Here is a 19096-nt window from a genome sequence, read left to right as displayed (position 1 = left end):
AGGAGGCATGATTTCATGTTGAGATAACATGTTTGTAGTAATTTTTGGTTCAAAAATTTTATCAATTTAATGAATTTCATGGCTCTTATTAAAACTTGTTTTTAGACAGCTGATTGGATAATCGCTTCAGCATCTTCCAATTGCTTATGTAACCTGCTGGAGATTCGCTCGTAAACTGGATAAGTACTCTTTTATAGAGATGATCTTAATACTTCCTGAGAGAAATTTAATTGAATTTGAGATGAGTAAGCTTTTGTAGTGGAGAGAACAAGACAAGTCGGTCAATTATTTGTCTGATACATCAACATTTTCTGAATATCAAAATATTTAACGAATGCAGAATTCAACCAATTAACGTTTCGGTTTCTTTTTGTTCATCAATAAATTTTGAATCCTCAAATTTGATTGGTTGTATTATCAATCACTTATCACGTAGGTTATTTCAAATGGACAAAGTATTTCCCTTTTAATTGAACCTTTTTTTTTATCAATGAATTGTCTGTCTGCAAATAAAAATGGAGTGAAGAATTGTGCACCATGCTCTGCTGCGTGCATCTCGTTTTGCTGCTAAATAAACACTTCATGCCTTTCTGCGCAGCAGCATTGGCAAGGGACAGGGTGGAGTGAACAATGTCGGGTGAAGATTGTTATCGTTGTGTGTGTGCCTAGTAGACAGCTCTCTAGCAGATAGAGAGATAGACTTAAGTAGACAGAGAGAGAGAGAGAGGGATGAAGGGATGAGTGATTGAGAGACTACAAGAACAGATGTCGATATGAAGAGACTAAAAACTGAGAAGGATGTAATGATTGAAAAAGGGAGAGAAGGATGCTATGGGAAGACTAAAAATGAAAATTTGGAGATGGAAAGACTAAATCAGAGAGAGATGTTGAGGCTACAGCAGATAAAATAACAGAACACAATAACACCCGTACACACATACATACATCTCTTATGTGGTGCGTGAGTTACTGAAGATCAGAACAACATCGGTAATGCAGGCTTCAAATCCAAACAAGGGGACCTATCAAGGTTTGCACGGATTTGAAAAGTTTTTGACTTTTACTTCGAAAAGGCTTTACTTCTATTACTACCTTGAAAAATCCTTGAAAATAAGGAAAATATCTTGAAAATGTCTTGAAAGGTCTTGAAAATTGTCTTCTATATGTCCAGTAAAAATTTGTTGAAATATTAAAAATAAAATCGAAATCTCCCTTTATTTTTGCTTTCATTTATAATTTAATTTTTATTTTTAAGTGTGTGTGTGTGGGGGGGGGGGATAATGCGGCCGCCATAAATAAAAATGACGCCCCCACCCTCCCTCTTAAAAAAAAAATTTCCTTCTGCGGACGGGACTTTCCAATGACGAATGTTGAGGAAAAAAAAAAAAAAAAGCGGGCAGGCTCGAACCCGTACTGCAAAGGGGGAAAAGAAAGTGAAGAAAAAAAAAAAAGTAACTCCTCCTTGTAGAAAAATGCCCAGTTGAGGGTGAAGAAATTGTTTTCAGTCAATTTTTTTATTTGTCGTCCGAAGGGCGAGCTTCAAAATAATACCAATTTCATGAAAATCCCTCGTCTCTGTAGAAAGTTTTAGGCAACCATACAAACATGCATACATACATTTAAACATACATGAGATTTATATAATAGATGGTAAGATTTATTTGTATATTTGATATTTGTCAAATCGTTGTGGATTTGTAAAACACTCAAAATTTTGTTTTAAAAACTTGAATTTTGTCTGGAGATGGTCTTGAAAAATTTTGAATAGCCTTGAAATGTCCTTGAAAAGGTACATTGAAAATCTGTACGAACCCTGCCTATAGTCGGTTGCCTATGTCCAGCACATTTAGCTTCTGTTTATCTGCCCATCTAGAAAATGTTTGTTCTCTCTTAATCAAACACCTTGCTGTGGTTATTTCCCACTAACCATATATATATATATATATATATATATATATATATATATATATATATACATATACGTCTAATGATCGGATTCACTTTCTCTATAGATGAACAAGGAAAGGTGAAATAGAAGCCAGACGATCATTGTTTGATAAAAGCTCGGCTATGGGCTGGTGAAAACTGGCAAGAATAACAACTAATCTGTTTGGTTAATTAGTTAATTAGCAAACTTAATCCGTGTATGTATGTATGTATGTATGTATGTATGTGTGTGTGTATATATATATATATATATATATATATATAAACATGCGATAACCTCAATTCCATGCATTAGCCTGGCGAGTCCTTATGTTGATGAAATATGGATAACTTTGCATAGTTTAATTACCAAGTATATTTTCATAACTTACTATATGTATGTATGTGTATATATATATATATATATATGCTATATTCCAATGACCAAAATTTTATTAATCATATTGCTCGTTTTTTTTGTTTTTTTTCCAATTCAGACTGTTTTGTCTATAGTCAACCAAACGAAATTATATCTATTACGATTCTTTCGTTCATTACCTTCGGTTAGTCAACTATGAATAAAATGGTCCGTAAAAAAACAAAAATATATATCATAGTCTTAATTTAAAAAGTAGCAATAAAATGAATAAAATTTGTTCACTGAAATTTAGCTAAATATTGTCTGGAGTTTTTACTTAAAAATGTTGGTCTATGGGGTGGGAAAATAAAACAGTATGAGCATACGTTTTTATCTCGTGTGAAAATAAATTTTTGTATGTACTTTCTATTCTACCGTTTCAAAGTGAAAGCTCGATACTTGTTAACATAAGAACAGAGCATATATAAACATTTTCTTACATTCCAATAAAACAAGATCCGTTTCGTTCACACACACACACACACACACACACACACACACACATACAATCTATTTATCTTTTTTTTTTTGCTTTGCTATATTTTTCTGATAGAGAACTTTTTGCTTTTCTGAGCTTATGAAAGAAAGATACAGGATTGATATGAAAATATTATTTCTTCTGTGAATGAAATGGATCTGTAATTGAAAAATAATTGGTAAGGTTAATAAAATATATATTAATTATTATTAATGTTTATATATTAGTGACAAGACGGATGCAACAGTACCGAACTGATGCATATACAGTAAGACATGCACTTCCAACAAAGGGCATCATATGAACATCTGTACAGTGATGTATATACAAGCACACTGATAATCAGATTGATGCATAGACACTAGTGATGGGACGATTCCAATATTTTTTCCCAATTCCGGTACTATTATCTATTTCGATTCTTTATAAACCACTAAATATTTAACTGTAAAGTTATTTTTCCTGATTATCATAGGCTCTGTCGGCAGGGCATTAGAATACACCGACTGCCCCCCTGCAGAGGGTAAAAGTCCTTCAATGGGGGTTCTGGATGTGACCTTAAACTATATCCAGTGGTGAGGCCCCAGCTTGTGGGCTTTGAGGAGTGTGGAGCCACCCTTTAATTACCATTACTCCCAGGTCCACTCTGACCCGGAGTGGTAGTACCTGTTAGGGTCCCAACTATGGGTTAAATAGAAACCGACGTAAAAACAACAAATATATTCTATTAAAAAAAATTTTCTTCAAAATCTTTGGATTCGGCATTAAATAACCCGAAAAGGGTTGATATGCCGTAAAACAAAAACCAACCAAACCAACCAAGCAAACCTGGTTACCATAAAAACGTGTTAAATGTGCAGATTTTTTCTCGAACGTAAAAATATGTGTGGGTGATCTTTAGATTTTAGTTTTACTAGTAATTTAACAATTAATAAATATTTATTTTATCATTATTACAAGCAGTGGAAGATGCTGTTTTGAACAAAATCAAATTAAAAAGATTTACAATTTAAAGAATATTTTTTTGCGTCAGAAAATAGGCACAATTTTTTTTCCGATTCGGATACCTATTCCAATACCCCCTAAAAATTTTGATTCCGATTAATCGTCCCAACACTAATACACATTAAGAAAGACTTCCTGTCTCAATCTTAACCAAGTTCAAACAAAGAATGTGGATGAGGCAGTTATCAACCTTAAGTTTTATACTCTGCCTCTGTTTTGAGTTGATAGGTTGACAAAAAGCAATTTACACCTGGTCTCAATTAGTTTAAACATATGTAACTCGTTCAATTTGCATGTGCCAAAGTAAGAAGGGTATACATTTCTACATCAAGAAGCCCTTTAATGATCTAACGTGGGACTTCTTTGCTGAAAGCTTATTTGTAAGGATTCATTTTTGGTACAAAGTATCAACATTTTATCCTGTGGTTTTTCATGGTCACAACTCCCTTAATGGTACCGAACCATATATGGAGCTCTGTTCTAAGAGGTGTATCATTGCAGGCAGTATAGCCTTTCTTTGAGTAGGTTGGTTGGTTAGTTGTTTGTTTTACTGCATATCAACCCTTTTTGGGTTATTTAATGCCGAATCCAAAGATTTTGAAGAAAAATTTTTTTTAATAGAATATATTTGTTTTCACGTCGGTTTCTATTTAACCCATAGTTGGGACCCTAACAGGTACTACCACTCCGGGTCAGAGTGGACCTGGGAGTAATGGTAATTAAAGGGTGGCTCCACACTCCCCAAAGCCCACAAGCTGGGGCCTCACCACTGGATATAGTTTAAGGTCATATCCAGGACCTCCATTGAGGGACTTTTACCCTCTGTAGGGGGGGGGGCAGTCGGCGTATTCTAATGCCCCACCGACAGGGCCTCTTTGAGTAGGAGTTGGTTTATTTTTGATTTCCTGGGTATGCTGATGAGTCTGTTCTTGACTAGTTTTGTACTCAGTCAGACTACCACCTAGGGGTAGCTGGTTATTCAGTCTTCCAACTTTGTGCTATGTCTTGTTTTGGTTGGAAACAAGTAAATAAAATAAATAAAAACTTTGTATTAACAATATGAATACAGTTAATTAGACATAGTGTGGCTGAATTTCGATTCCTCCAAAGGAGGGCCGCTTTCTCAATCAGAATCCGTGAACTTTTGAATAGATTTCCAATTGATTTAATAAAAATGCATTAACAACACGGCAATTAAGTTTAATTTGGACATGTGCTGGATAACTGTATCCTCCACTGTAAATTTCTACCACTCTTTTCCCTACATGACAATTGAAGCATAATTTTATTTTTTACCAAATAAATTGAAATGAATGCTGACGATTTGGGCTAGTTCATAAGAAAACTGCATATTGTCATTTAATCAAATCATACATGTAATAGAAATTTAATTTATTTACAAATTTAAATTCACCAGAATGCATTTTGGTTTCTTTGTGAACAAGTTAGCAATTTTGATCTTTTTAATAGTATAAAAACATTGTAACCCTCAATTTGAGGGGAATTTGGGAGCATTTAAACTGTTGCATGGACAGTGATGTCTAGTCTTTAAAAATCAGCAAATCCTCATGTATTAAGTTTTGAAAGTTTTGGAAACTATCAATTTCCAATAATTTTATAGACGTTAACCAATTATCTTAACAATTAATTGGTTATAGTTTCATAACAAGAGTTCAATTAATAATTTCAAGACCAACAAGACCAATCAACACTGCAATGATTAAATTTAAATGTCACTCCCCACCCCATCGTTTTTGATATGTTTATTTACCTCATCTGCAGGAAATTAGGCACGGGGTCAGGTGGACTTTTTAAAAAACTATCTTGCTAGATGAAGTGCACTCTTGTCTACAAAGATGCCTGGGCAGCCTCAAGTGATTTGCAATAAACTAACCCCCTTCTCAGAAAGTTAAGCTTGGGAGAGTAGATCTCGTAGGACTGTGCAGAACCATACTTAACCCCCCCCCCCCGACAACAAAGTCGCGGTCGGACAATTTTTTATATTTCTTACTAAAGATCTTTATCGTCCTATGACGGCAAATGATGTGACAAAAGGGTCGGAAAGTGGGATTTGAAGAGCCAGCACCTTAGAGCAGTACTATGGCTTGCAAAAAATGCCTGGACAGCTCCGTCGGTATTCCCCGGTAGGAGGCCTCAGGCAATTAGCAATAAACTAACCCCCCTCAAAGGGGTAAGAATGCCAATCCTGGGATAGTGATACTCCTAAAGCTACATAAAACAATGTTCAACAGGGAACAAGCTACTTCAACAATGCTTTAAACTCTGTTAGGTGTGGGGACAAGGGAAACTACAACAATCCTCTGATTGCTGAACTGGAATGTCTTACTAAATAGACATGGTTTCTGGCAAATATACCTGGTGAACCAAGTGCAAGAGATATGCGAACAATTACACGTAAAGGGACGATTAGAATCTTTAAAAGATATCTTGGTTGGAATGTATGGGATAGCGGGTGAATGTCTGCCATCTGTTAAGGTGCCGCATCCCGAGCTAGTACAAAATAATAAAATATGTGGTGGGGAACAAGAAAAACTGGTTTTGTTTTGTGAAAACATTTAACATTGACTTATTCCACCTTTTTCTACACTCAAAATAAACACTTGTGCATTTGGTGGCATCTTGCATATCGCTTACCTTGGATTGGTTTTCAAAAAACAAAAACTCCAACCATGACACATCAGTGTATCATATGGCACTGTGAAAAAACAAAACCAGTATCAAGGACATTTATTAGTCAGTGTTTAATAAACTTAATTCTTTTTATTAAAATAAAGTCTGCAACATTTTTTAACGATAATGTTTAAAAAAATTGTGTAACGCATGATGCAATGTGTTAAATATTCAATCCAAGAAAGCTGTAAACATGTTCCTATTTACTTTGCCTCCCCACAGAACAGTTAGACACCAGGGTCGTTTTTTAACGTGAAGAAAGGAACAAAAATTAAAATTGTCTCAGTTGTGAAGGATTTCTCCTCCATTGATAGAACAAGAAATTGAAGCGTAGAATCTTAAGATAGATACTACACTTCGATCTTGGCCCAAAGGCCAAAAAATGCCAACATTGGCCAAACTAATGCATTAATAATTTTCTTTCAACATTTTTATTTGGGTTTTCGGCCTTGAACTTGGAATAACGAAATTGTGGATATTAACTTATTTCTGAGATCCATATGAATCCAACTAGAATTGTAAATTTCTCATGCTAAATTTATATCTGGACGTTCGGAGAAGTTTTTTTAGTATTTTAATATGTTTAATTCTGTTTTAATTTAATTTTTTTTTTTTTTTAATTGCCGCAATGTTGTGCTTATTTTACAAATACTTTGATGGAATGTGTTCTGATGAACTCCTAGCCCCGTGACGTAAATACTGTTGACAAATCTGACAAACAGCAAAATACCACACTTTCACTGTAGAGCCCCCACCCCCGATGCTGGAAAGCATTCTTCTCTAATATTTTCTTCCCTTGAATTGTTAGATTTTGAAATCCCTTCTCTATTTCCTGCTCCTCTAGCTGTATTAACAAGTTCAAATTTAATGTGAACAAACATCTCCTTGCTCAACTCCCTATTTAGAGTATCCATATAGGTATCTCCCCCCCCCCCAATAGTAATCCCTGTATCTCAGTGAAAATGTGCCTCGTTTGGGGTGAATATGATATAAAAAAAAAATGATTGCATGCCTTTTTAAAAATTTTGTAAACAAAGTGAAAGACTCGTGAAAGTGCTCTTTTAAATTTCAGCATGACAGCTGAACAGACAAACAGATAAACAGAGCCTATTATATACGGCATAATTCACGTTGGTACACTGGTTCCCATTAGATCACCAATGTTAAGCAACGTTGAGCCTGGTCAATACTAAAATGGGTGACCGCTTGAGAATTCAGGTGATGTATGTGTTCTCCGCTTATCTCTGCATTATTTCCAGTCATCTTGCACTGCTCCATGCCACTAGATTCAAGCAGTGCCGATTCAGGAGAGGTGTGGTTTGGGCTTGCACAACCCTTGCCTCGTAATTACACATGCAGCTATCCTTACAGGGGGTATCGATTGTCTCTTGAGACTGGACGGAGGCATCGACTGTTGATTATATAAATGATTGTAGGCCTATATAAACTTCGTAAACAAATGGTGCCTGTTAGGTTTTCTCACATGCAGTTTTTCTTGGCACTTTGCCTTATGTTATTTTCTTGTGTCTCTTGCTGATAAAAACAGCAAGACAATGAGTAGTCAAATTTGTTCCAGGAGACGCACCTATATATTTTTCTTTTTTTTTCTTAGTTTATCTTTACAGGTACTTTCCATTCAATCTTTCTTTTGAAGTGGTTGTTGTTGTTAAGCGTTGCTGGCAATACTGGATCTATACTGGAGCAAATTTTCCAAACAGTCTCCGATTGATTTTTATGAAAAACATAAGTTATAAAATTAGTTTTAATAAAGACAGCTACTGAAAAGTGCTTGATGTCATGAGAACAGAGCTGGTAATAGCCAAAATAGTTGATGTTTCCATTGAATCCAAACAATGATTGCAAGTTAACTCTTCTTTCGGTTTCACAATAATACTAATGCAAAAAGTTGGAGTTACTGGTTGATTACAGAGATTTCACTTATTTCTTTTTTGCTTTATATACTAGCAGGCTACCCAGCATTACCCAGTCGTAAAATATGCTTAAATATAATTTTAATTTATGTAGGTTTCATATTTATTATTCTCTATTAATTATTACATTGTACCCAATATATAGTAGTGTACTGATTTCAAAAGTTAAAAGAAAATATGACTTTGGTACCATCAGCTAGAATCAAAACTAAAACATTTAGCTCTCCAGCAATATTCACTATCATATGACCTAAAGATAAATGAATATCAAGACTTTATAAATTAACTGAGTTTAATGTATAAATGTACATTTGCGCATGCAAACACTCTAAGTCAACTTACCCCACTCGAGTTATAATTTTTCAATTTTGACTCCTTACCAAAGATTTTTACTGACTAAAAAAAAAAAAAAAAAAATCCAATTTGTTCCATAGATCCGAATCCCCTATATATCAAGTTTATAGATAAAAAATTGACAAAGTAACTCTTTCGTCAATTTTTGATCTACAAACTTGAAAGTAGTTCAAATAATACAAATCATCAATCCTCATCTTGACTTCTGAAATGTGATGAAATATTCGTTTTCAGCATTATAGAATATCGAGCTTGAATATTGCTTTATGGCATTTCAACCGTTCAAAGCCAGGAGGGATAATCAACATCCAGTGTAATTTGCTTTGTCTGATCAGCAAACTAGTAGTCAATTACAGAAAAAGTGGTCCAGTAGTGATGTGGAAGCCTCAGATCGCGCAGTACACCAGCAGTTGTTGACAAAAGGATTGATAAAGGGTCTTGCAAGAAAGTCACTTTGGCACGAAAAAAATATTCAAGATCGATTAAGTTTCTGTCAGACTCATAAAGGGGTATGCTGTGGAAGACTAGAAAAAGTGATTTTTCTCTGATATCACTTTTTAGCTGCTTTACCAATGGTGGGTCAATTTGTGTTAGGTGTTGGAAAAATATTTCAGTATTGTCCATAGTCAATCTTGTGCATATATATTTGTAGGTGTTTCTCCTTTCATGGCAGAGAATTAGTGATTGTACCCAACAAGTAATGGTACTGCACTTGAATTCCCTAAAAAATCACCTACCAACTAGAAACATTAATTGAATTAATGCAAAACAAAATAAAAACTCAAATTGCAGCAAGGCAAGGCATGATTAAATATCAAATTTATAAAAATGTAAATATTTTTTCAACTTGAAAATGGTTTTATTTTTTAACATGTTAAACTAAAAATAATTGTGGTTTGCTATTTGTACTCTGATTTAGGGCAGAGCTGTACACTTCCAAGGCTATTTGGATTCAGAGAAATAATTTGATCAAGTCGAGCCATATACTCTATATTTGCTTTTATTGCAATTTGATTATAAGAATTGCCCTCTTCCTTTTAACGAGTTTGTCCTTTTTTGTGAACTTTTAATTTCTTCTAAATCGTTTATGTTTATCTTTATGAACTTTAGACTTATCAAAACATGTGTTTTTTTAGTTTTGCTTTTGTTATTGTTTGACCGGTTCAAAGTCATTTTCTGAATATTCTCCTCAGATACAAGCAATCCGCAAGTATTCTTTTTATCTTCTTGCTTAAAAGGTTAAATTAATTTTTACTCAATTTAAAAAAAAAAAGGGGGGGGGGACATTTATTAACGTTTGATACCTATTGTGACAATTTTACAAAAAATCGAATATATCTGAATTTTCACAAATAACCTCTGTTCTCTTTTCTTCTTGGCATATAGTCCACATTACTTACATTTATGCCTAGCAGCTATGTTCCAAAATTCACAATTAGTTTTAAAGCCAAAAAAAGAAAAATAACTTTTTTTTAAAAATCCCAAACAAGGCATATTGCCACTTGGACATAAGGGAGACTTTTTTTTTTTTTAGATCATATATAACAGGGTATTGTGGGGAGTTGAGTAGTGCAATGTCTGTTCACATTACATTTAAACTTCCACATGTTAGTATAGCCAAAAGTGAGGGAGGGAAAAAGAAGGGAATTCCAAAGCCTATTAATTTGAGGAAAGAAACTATTAGAGTAGAAGGTTTTCTGGCATCAAGACCTCAACAATAAAAGGCGTGGGATTTTGCTCCTTGTCGAGTTAGTTGGAAGTATGTACGTCGGTGGGGGGTGAGGTATAAATGATATGCGTTCATCAGAGCACATTCCATTCTCAAGATTAGTCTATTTTGCGAGTTTAGTGATAAAAATATTTCAAACTTAAGTGTGACAGACTGACGAAAATGTTATTTCAGTCTTAAGCAACAATATTCAATCTGCATGTTACATCACATGGGAGTTTTTCATTCCACAGTTGTCTTTTTCTTTTCTTATTTCATCTCTTTAATGTTTTTTTTTTTTTTTATGTCTTTCACTTTCTCAGATGTGAAATGATAAAAATGATGTCAAAACGTGTCATATAAAAGAATAAAGCCTTTATACTATTATTTACGATCTCGCAAAATAAGAAATTTTGAATAAAAAACCATGTTTGAAATCCTGTTAAGATGAAAATCTATATAATCATAAAACTCTATGGACCGTCTGGCCATTCTGCTTTGCTGGCTTGAATCTTGTCTTCAATGCCGGGCAATTTCCTCTTTTAAAAAAGGGATGGCAGATGAATTATATAAGTATGAGCGTGGCAAGTTGTGTTTTGGTTTCGATTCTAGCTGATGGCACCTAAGACATATATTTTTAGTTTGGATCTCTCTGCTATATATTAGGTTCAATATAATAATCGATAAAGAATTGTCTCTATAATAATATATATGTAATCTGCATGAATTAAAATATATTTATGACCGAGCAACGCTGGGCAGCTTGCTAAAAACACTTTTTTTTTAACCTGACTTAATTAATTTCGGATAGCAAAACATCTATCATCAGATTCTTTAGTAAATAAAATGTCTGTGGCTCATGTAGTTTGAGTTTTTAGGTGTGTGGTTGCTATATTATAATAAGAATTGGCAAAAAAGATCTTAGAAATATCTTTTAGGAAAATTAAAAATGTTGACTCCTCATTATATAATAGGAATATCTAGATCCAATTCTTTTATAGTTTGTTTGTTTTGTTTTTTTAAATCTTTTTATATTAGAAATAGTTTTTATTTTTGAATAAGACACGTTTTTGAAGAGGGGTATAGGGAAAGATAAATGTATTTTGATTTGTTCTGCTCAAATTAAAGATGGCGTTGGTTTTGAATAAATCTATCTAAAGGAATGTTTACTGAAGGAAGATTATTTGGCTTTTTTCAGGCGAAGATGCTTTTCTGGCTTTTTATCATTGTTCCAGAAAATTAAAGATCTGCTTTAACATTTTGATTGTCTAGATAAATAGTGAAACGGCCGTAAAAAGGAATTGTTTTACTGGTAAATAAAGATATGTCTTTTATATATGAAAAGATGAAAAACCAAAATTCTTTACATATTCATTAACGTTTCATTTTCATTTCAAGACTTTTTCAAAATGATTGATTTGAAGAAATAAAATACGATATTTGGTTCTATCTATTGTAGGTGTGCACCAAATATTTTCAAATATTATACTTGTACTTTATTTTTATACATAAATCATCTTGGTGTAGTCTTGAAATAAAGATGAAACGTTGATGAATATATAATTTTGGTTCTTTTTCATTATAGTGTGTGTGTGTGTGTATATATATATATATATATATATGTTTATAGTTATTTTATTTCTATGTTAATGTTTTTATACCGATTTTTTTTTTCTTGCTCTTCTATTCTCTTGTGATAAAAAACATTAAGCTTCGAAATATCATGTTAAAAGTTTTTATATTTAAAATGTTTTTCCTTATTGATTTGGTCAAATTTTATTTAGCTTTGAATTATCATCAATTGTTTCTTTATATAAGTTTTGAAAATATATATGGCAATTAAGCTACACAGAATTTTCCGTGTTTTATCCTCGTAAGGATTTGTCAGGCTATAATATATGAAAGCTTATATTTGTGTAAACGATCCTGAGTGAAACATTTTAAGATATTCATTTTTTTTTTTTTTTTTTTTTTTTTTTCCCCTCTTTATATTTCTTGGAGCTTTACATTTTTAACCAGTGTCCTTTTTTCTTATTTTCCAGGGAGTGAAGGGACTTTTGCAACCTCTCCAGGTTCTCATCTTAGCAACAATACGAAACCCCACTTGAACAGTGAGTCGCCATTATCACAAGATCTAGGCAACCTCTCAGCCCAGGATTTGTTCATTGATGTCCCCAGCCGAAAACCCTCATACCTGAAGCTCAGCTGCTCTGTTAGTGGCTATGGAAAGTACAGCGTCTACAGCTCATACAAGGGCATAGAGAAACGGTCTCCCTTCTCTAGCAGCTCCTCCTTGAAGGCAGAGTCGAGATCCACCTCGTCTGAGATGCCTGTTGTACAATCCAACAGTAATGAAAGGACTTTAAGCTTAGAATGTTCGTCTAAAGAATCAGACCCTGAAAAAGACATGGATAATTCTTCCTTGCCGGCCGCTTCCAATGGAGTTGATAACACCACGTCACAGTCTTCCATCGTCAATGGTGCCTCCTCAGAGGCCCCAACTATTGTAAGTTGAAAAACTTTATATAAAACAAAATTTTGTTGCATGTTAGTAATTATTAAACCTAATCTGTCAATATATATATAAAACTGAGAATATGTTTGCGTGTGTGAGGACACTTCTCAACCCATGTACTCAACAAATTTTCGATCTACAAAGATTTGGTATATAGGTTATTCAAACATATGGAAAACTTAGGTTTTCATTTGGAAAAAAGGGTTTCTAAGAGGTCAAAATTGAGAAATTTTTATGTGAGAGTCAGAATTTTCTGTTTGCTGTTTCATGATTGCGCATGCATGAATGGTTCACATTAGATTCCTTATGTTAGGTATAAGTTTGTTTGAAAACATCTTTTAAAGATCGTGTCATGCTGACCAAATGGTTATTGTACTTGACTCACTGTTTTTAGGTTTTGGTTTCAATCTCAGCTCAAGTATTTGTTTTACTTACAGCAAGTGAACTGTTTAGAAAAAACATAATACTCGCTTGTACACGTCTCAGTTTCTGTATAAAATAAAATATAATTTTGCGTATTTTATGACCAGGCAATGCCGGGTGGCCTGCTAGTTATTAAAATTATAATAACAGTCATTTTAATGCCTTGTTAATCACAAAACAAATGCTGAATGTATGTTTTCTATAGCAGTTAGACATGACAGACAGATGTCATTTTAAACTTTGTGCAGGAGTCTTTAATTTTTTTAAAGATAATCATTTTTAAGTGAATTTGAATTTGTTGCAATATTTTGAGAGTAATGGGGTATGATCCCACACAGTCGGAGGATTCTATTTATAAACAATGCTGCTAAGAACTGACGAATCTAATTAATTCACGTTCTGCTACCAACCAATCAGAAACCAGAATTGCTTCATAAATATTAAACCTTTTCTGAAGCAATTTCACATGTTCTTTCCCGGGTTTCGACATGGTAAGAATATTTTGTTCTGTGGAACTATCTACTACAAACAAGTCACCTACCAGGACTTGTGTGTAACAGCGAACCATCTGAAGCTCAAAATGGCTTACACTTCTACAGGTTATGGGCCCAGCGTGCGTCTTTATTTCGATGCATCCGAATCCAAGTTCGAATTGTGGCAAGTTAAATTTTTGGGATATCTACGAATCCAAAAGTTACACAAAGTACTAGAGACACAACCTGAAAACAGAAACGACCCCGACTTCATTGAAAAGAACGCAACTGTCTTTGCGGAATTAATACAGTGTTTAGATGACTGAAGTCTATCACTGGTAATGAGAGAAGCCCTGGACGACGGCTGCAAAGAATTAAACATATTGAGAGAGCATTATTTATCGAAAGGAAAACCCAAAATTATTTCTTTATACACTGAACTGACCTCTCTAAAACGAATGGAAGCCGAAACTGTTACTGATTATATTATAAGAGCCGAGACAACTGCAAATTCTTTAAAAATGTCTGGTGAAGTTATAAGTGACAGTCTGTTAATTTCCATGGTCCTTAAGGGATTACCGAGTGATTTCAAGCCATTTTACCACCGTGATAACCCAGAAAGAAATACCCATGCCAGGAATAAAAAACGCAACTTTGCCAAAAGCAGGTTTTTTCCTAAGAAAAGTACAAAAATTATGTTATAATTGTGGACGACCTAATCACAAGAGTTTCCAATGTAGATACAGGACTCAAAATGGCGACTACATTAAAAATATAGAGAGCTCTGTTAGCGAACATACATTTTTATTTTCGTGTACATTTGATGCGTCAACAAGCAATAATAATTTTCTTGTCGGTTGTGGGGCCACGACACATGTGATTACAAAGGAATCTGATTTTATCAATTTTGATCCCAACTTTAAGCAACAAAATCATTTTGTAGAACTGGCTGACGGGAGTCGAGTCAATGATATCGTTTTGAAAAGAGGCAATGCGAAAATCTCGCTAAAGAACAATAGGGTGAACTGTGTTTCGGTATTCAGAAGAGCGCTCTTCTGGTCCCAAAATTTAAACAAAATATATTTTCTATGCAGGCTGCCATGGGACAATGAGCAGATATAAACTTTGGCCCCAATAAATCGGGGCTGGTGTGCCCGGATGGAAGACTGTATTATTTGAATAGTGTAGTCCCATCAAAAACCGCCTGCCATGATCTACAGACATGGCATAAAATTCTTGGACACTGCAATATTCCTGATATCAAAAAAAAAAAAAAAAAAGTTGCCAACTGTAGTTGATGGAATGCGAATACAAACATCAAAAACTTTCAACTGCGACGTCTGTACGCAAGGGAAAATGACAAACTATCAAAACAAGATACCAGACAAAAAGGCCAAAAAAAATCCTATCAATGGTGCATTGGGACTTGAACGGTCCCGTAGAATCGATGGCCAGAGAACATTATTGATGTGTTGAATTTCGTAGATGACCATTCAGGTTTAATAATGGTTTACTTTTTAAAGAACAAATCTGATACCCTGCTAGCAACTAAGAAATATCTAGCCGACATGGCCCCCTACGGTGAAAACAAGTGTATTCGCTCTGACAACGGTACGGAATTCACCTATAAAGACTTTGAACTTTTATTAATTAACCATCGTATCAGGCATGAAACATCAGCTCCTAGATTACCACACCAAAACGGGACTGCTGAACGTGCGTGGCGGACACTTTTTGAAATGGCAAGATGCCTACTCATTGAATCAAAACTCCCTAAAAACCTCTGGACGTATGCACTTATGGCGGCAGCCTATATACGCAACAGGTGTTTTAACAAAACACTATCTAAAACTCCATATGAATCTTTCTGCCGTTAAAAAAAAAAAAAAAAAAAAATTTAAGCAGAATGCATATATTTAGTTCAACTTGCTTCGCATATATAGAGAAAAAGAGTAAATTGAATATTAAAGCTGACAGAGGTATATTTCTTGGATATGATAAAAGCAGTCCAGCCAATTTAATATTTTTTCCCGAAAAAAAGAAAATAAAAAGAATCCGGTGTGTAAAATTCACAGACACGTTTAATTGTAAAGACGAAAACCCGTCATATGAAGAGGATGGAATTATATCACCTCAAATAATTAGAACAAACGAAAAGAATAAAAATGACGGAGACGAGTGTCGATGATGATGCTGATGATAGTCGAGAGATATCCCAAAAAGAAATAGAAGACGACCCGATTTTTTTGTGGTCGACAATATAAAAGATTATCAAATCGACTATTGCTATTCAGTGGAAAATGCGCCAAAAAGCTTCAACGTAGCAATTAATTCAGAACATTGTGAAGAATAGAAAATTGCCATGAAAAAAAGAAATAGATGCCTTAACCAAAAATGATACCTATACGGTAGTGCCTCTCTCAAGAGATAAACATGTTATTTCATCCAGATGGGTCTTTACAAAAAAAGAGTACAGCATCAGGCGTAGAACAGTACAAAGCAAGATTTGTTGCTAAGGGGTGCTCTCAGATTTACGGTAAAGAATACTTTTCTACGTTTTCGCCGACCACAAACCTAACGACAATCAGAGTTTTACTGCAAGTCGCATCACAAAATGACCTAAACATCCATCAAATGGACGTAAAAAATGCTTATTTGAATGCCCCAATAGACTGTGAAATTTATATTACCCCTCCAGAGGGATTTATAATAAAAATAAAAATAGCGTGTGGCGACTTAACAAGTCATTATATGGTCTAAAGCAGAGTGCTCAGTGTTGGAACACAGTATTCCATGATTATATTATTAAACAACAATTTAGACAATGCGCTGTAAACCCCTGTTTATTTATATACCCAACACAGACAATAAACTACTGATTTTGGTTTTGTGGGTCGAGGATATTTTAATCGCATCAAATTGTGACATAATGTTAACTAATGTTAAGAACAAATTAAGTAAAAGATTCAAAATGACCGATCTTGGCAAAATATCCTGGTTTCTGGGGATAGAATTTACTCAAAGCAAAGGACTTGTTACGATGACTCAATCGAGATACATCGACGAAATACTATTAAAATTTGGAATGGGAGAGTGCAAGAAACGCTCTACACCAGTCGAAAATGATATTAATAAAAAGTATACACACAGTCTGAAATAATGAATGACACACAATATCACGAAATTATGGGTAGTCTTATATATTTGATGACTGCAACCAGGCCCGACATATGCTATAGTAACGAAACTGTCACAGAGGTTATCACGACCGACAATGAAGGATTTAAACAGAGCTAAACAAGTCCTACGTTATTTAAAAGGAACTAAGGAGCAGAAGTTAGTATTTTGAAAATCAAGAAATCCCCTAAAATTAGGTTTTTCGGATTCAGACTGGGCAAGCGACGAGGATCGCAAGAGTGTATCTGGATATTGTTTCAGACTCTCAGAAAATGGGCCTATTATTTCATGGAAATCTAAAAAGCAACAGATTGTATCTCTCTCTACGTGTGAAGCAGAATTTATCCCGATTAAACACACGACCCAGGAAGCACTCTACCTTAAAACTATCCTGAAGACTATTTTAGAGCCAGAATTGATTACAAGCCCCGTGGTAATTAATTGTGATAATCAAGCCAGTATAGTCTTAGCACAGAGCACGGTGATCAACCAAAGATCTAGGCATATGGATATAAAATGCCATTTCATAGAAAACGAGATAAAGCTACCACGTTTTTCTCAAAACTTGTTGATGAATTCGACTGAATAATTTTTTTTTTCACTGCCCTGTATGTATATAGATTTCTATATATTAAAAATACAGACCAGCGAAGTTCCACTTATGAGAAGGCTATTACTTTTTGCATGAATATCAGCGGAAAACCCTAGGGATAATGCTCAGTATATAGATTTCTATATATATAAAAAAAATAAATAAATAAATAAAAAAAAAAGAAAAGAAAAATAGTCCTGGACAAGACGTTAAACTGTATCCATTTTATTTTGTATTAACACTTTAACCTACTAATACTTTTGCTTAGAAAAAAAAAAAAAAAATCTTTGTAATTTTCCTTTTTGACGTTTGAACACAATTAAAAATGGCGTCTTTTTAAATGCTAAAATTCTAAGATCCAAATGATTTCTAATTTTTGTTATGTCTAAGTAAATATAAAAATATATATTTATTTTTGAGCAGAACAAACACAAGGGACTTCCCCATTATAAAAAACAGGGAGGATGTTGCAATATTTTGAGAGTAATGGAGTATGATCCCACACAGTCGGACGATTCTATTTATAAACGATGCTGCTAAGAACTGACGAATCGAATTAATTCACGTTCTGCTACCAACCAATCAGAAACCAGAATTGCTTCATAAATATTAAACCTTTTCTGGAGCAATTTCACATGTTCTTTCCCGGGTTTCAACACAGTAAGAATATTTTGTTCTGTGGAACTGTCTACTACAAACAAGTCACCTACCAGGACTTGTGTGTAACAGCGAACCATCTGAAGCTCAAAATGGCTTACACTTCTACAGAATTTTTCCAATGTTTAGCATCCTCCCATGTTAAGAATGGTTTTCTAAAATATCCATTCAAAGTTATCTCTACACACATATCCCTAACAAACTCGCTTAGCAACAAAATCACACCCCTTCAGTGTTGAGGTCCTTAAATGCCAGAATGCTTTCTAGTCTAATAGTTTCTTATGAATAGCTAGATTTTGAAATTCCTTCCTGCTGCCTGCTTCCCTGACTGTACTGATTTGCTGAAGTTTAAATGTAATGTAAACTAACATCTTGTTTACCTTCCCTAAGCATGGTTCCAAATGATTAAATGCTTACTGACAGAGTAAATGTTTTTGCTATGTGGCTGCCCTTCCTATCACTAGCTACTACTTGTAAATAGTGTTCAGCCACAAGAATGGGCCTTGCCCTTATCATTACAGGCAAAACCTACAAGACAACAGGTATTTAAATGAGGTTTAACCCACCAGCTGAGATGGTTTTCTAGGATATCATGCTTGGAGCTACACATGTGAGATATAGTGTGCATGGTGACCAGACATGTCTACCTGTCCTAATACAACTGATGAATTATGTAAAGTGCTACTTCTCTCCGATACCAAATTAAGTTTCTGAATTTTTGAGATGAGGATTGGTTATCTGTATTATT

At 34.2% G+C, this 19096-nt stretch overlaps 1 protein-coding gene and 1 pseudogene across 15 annotated transcripts in view; both read left to right on the top strand.

Annotated features, from left to right (window-relative positions):
- The window catches only part of LOC145284474 (uncharacterized), a 716321-nt gene that overhangs the window by 611056 nt on the left and 86169 nt on the right, over positions 1–19096 (top strand). For all 15 annotated transcript variants that reach the window (XM_080133324.1, XM_080133329.1, XM_080133322.1 and 12 more), the window contains one exon: positions 12554–13017. In XM_080133324.1, coding sequence (XP_079989450.1) covers positions 12554–13017 — 464 coding nt within the window. The remainder of the gene's footprint in view (positions 1–12553; positions 13018–19096) is intronic.
- Positions 7631–7748, top strand: LOC145285076 (5S ribosomal RNA; annotated as a pseudogene).

This window comes from Euprymna scolopes, chromosome 9 (genome assembly GCF_053919585.1).
Source record: "Euprymna scolopes isolate OS-2025 chromosome 9, ASM5391958v1, whole genome shotgun sequence".
In the NCBI taxonomy this organism is placed as follows: Eukaryota; Metazoa; Mollusca; class Cephalopoda; order Sepiida; family Sepiolidae; genus Euprymna; species Euprymna scolopes.
Note: the sequence above shows the minus strand (reverse complement) of the source record. Positions and strands in the feature narration are given on the sequence as shown.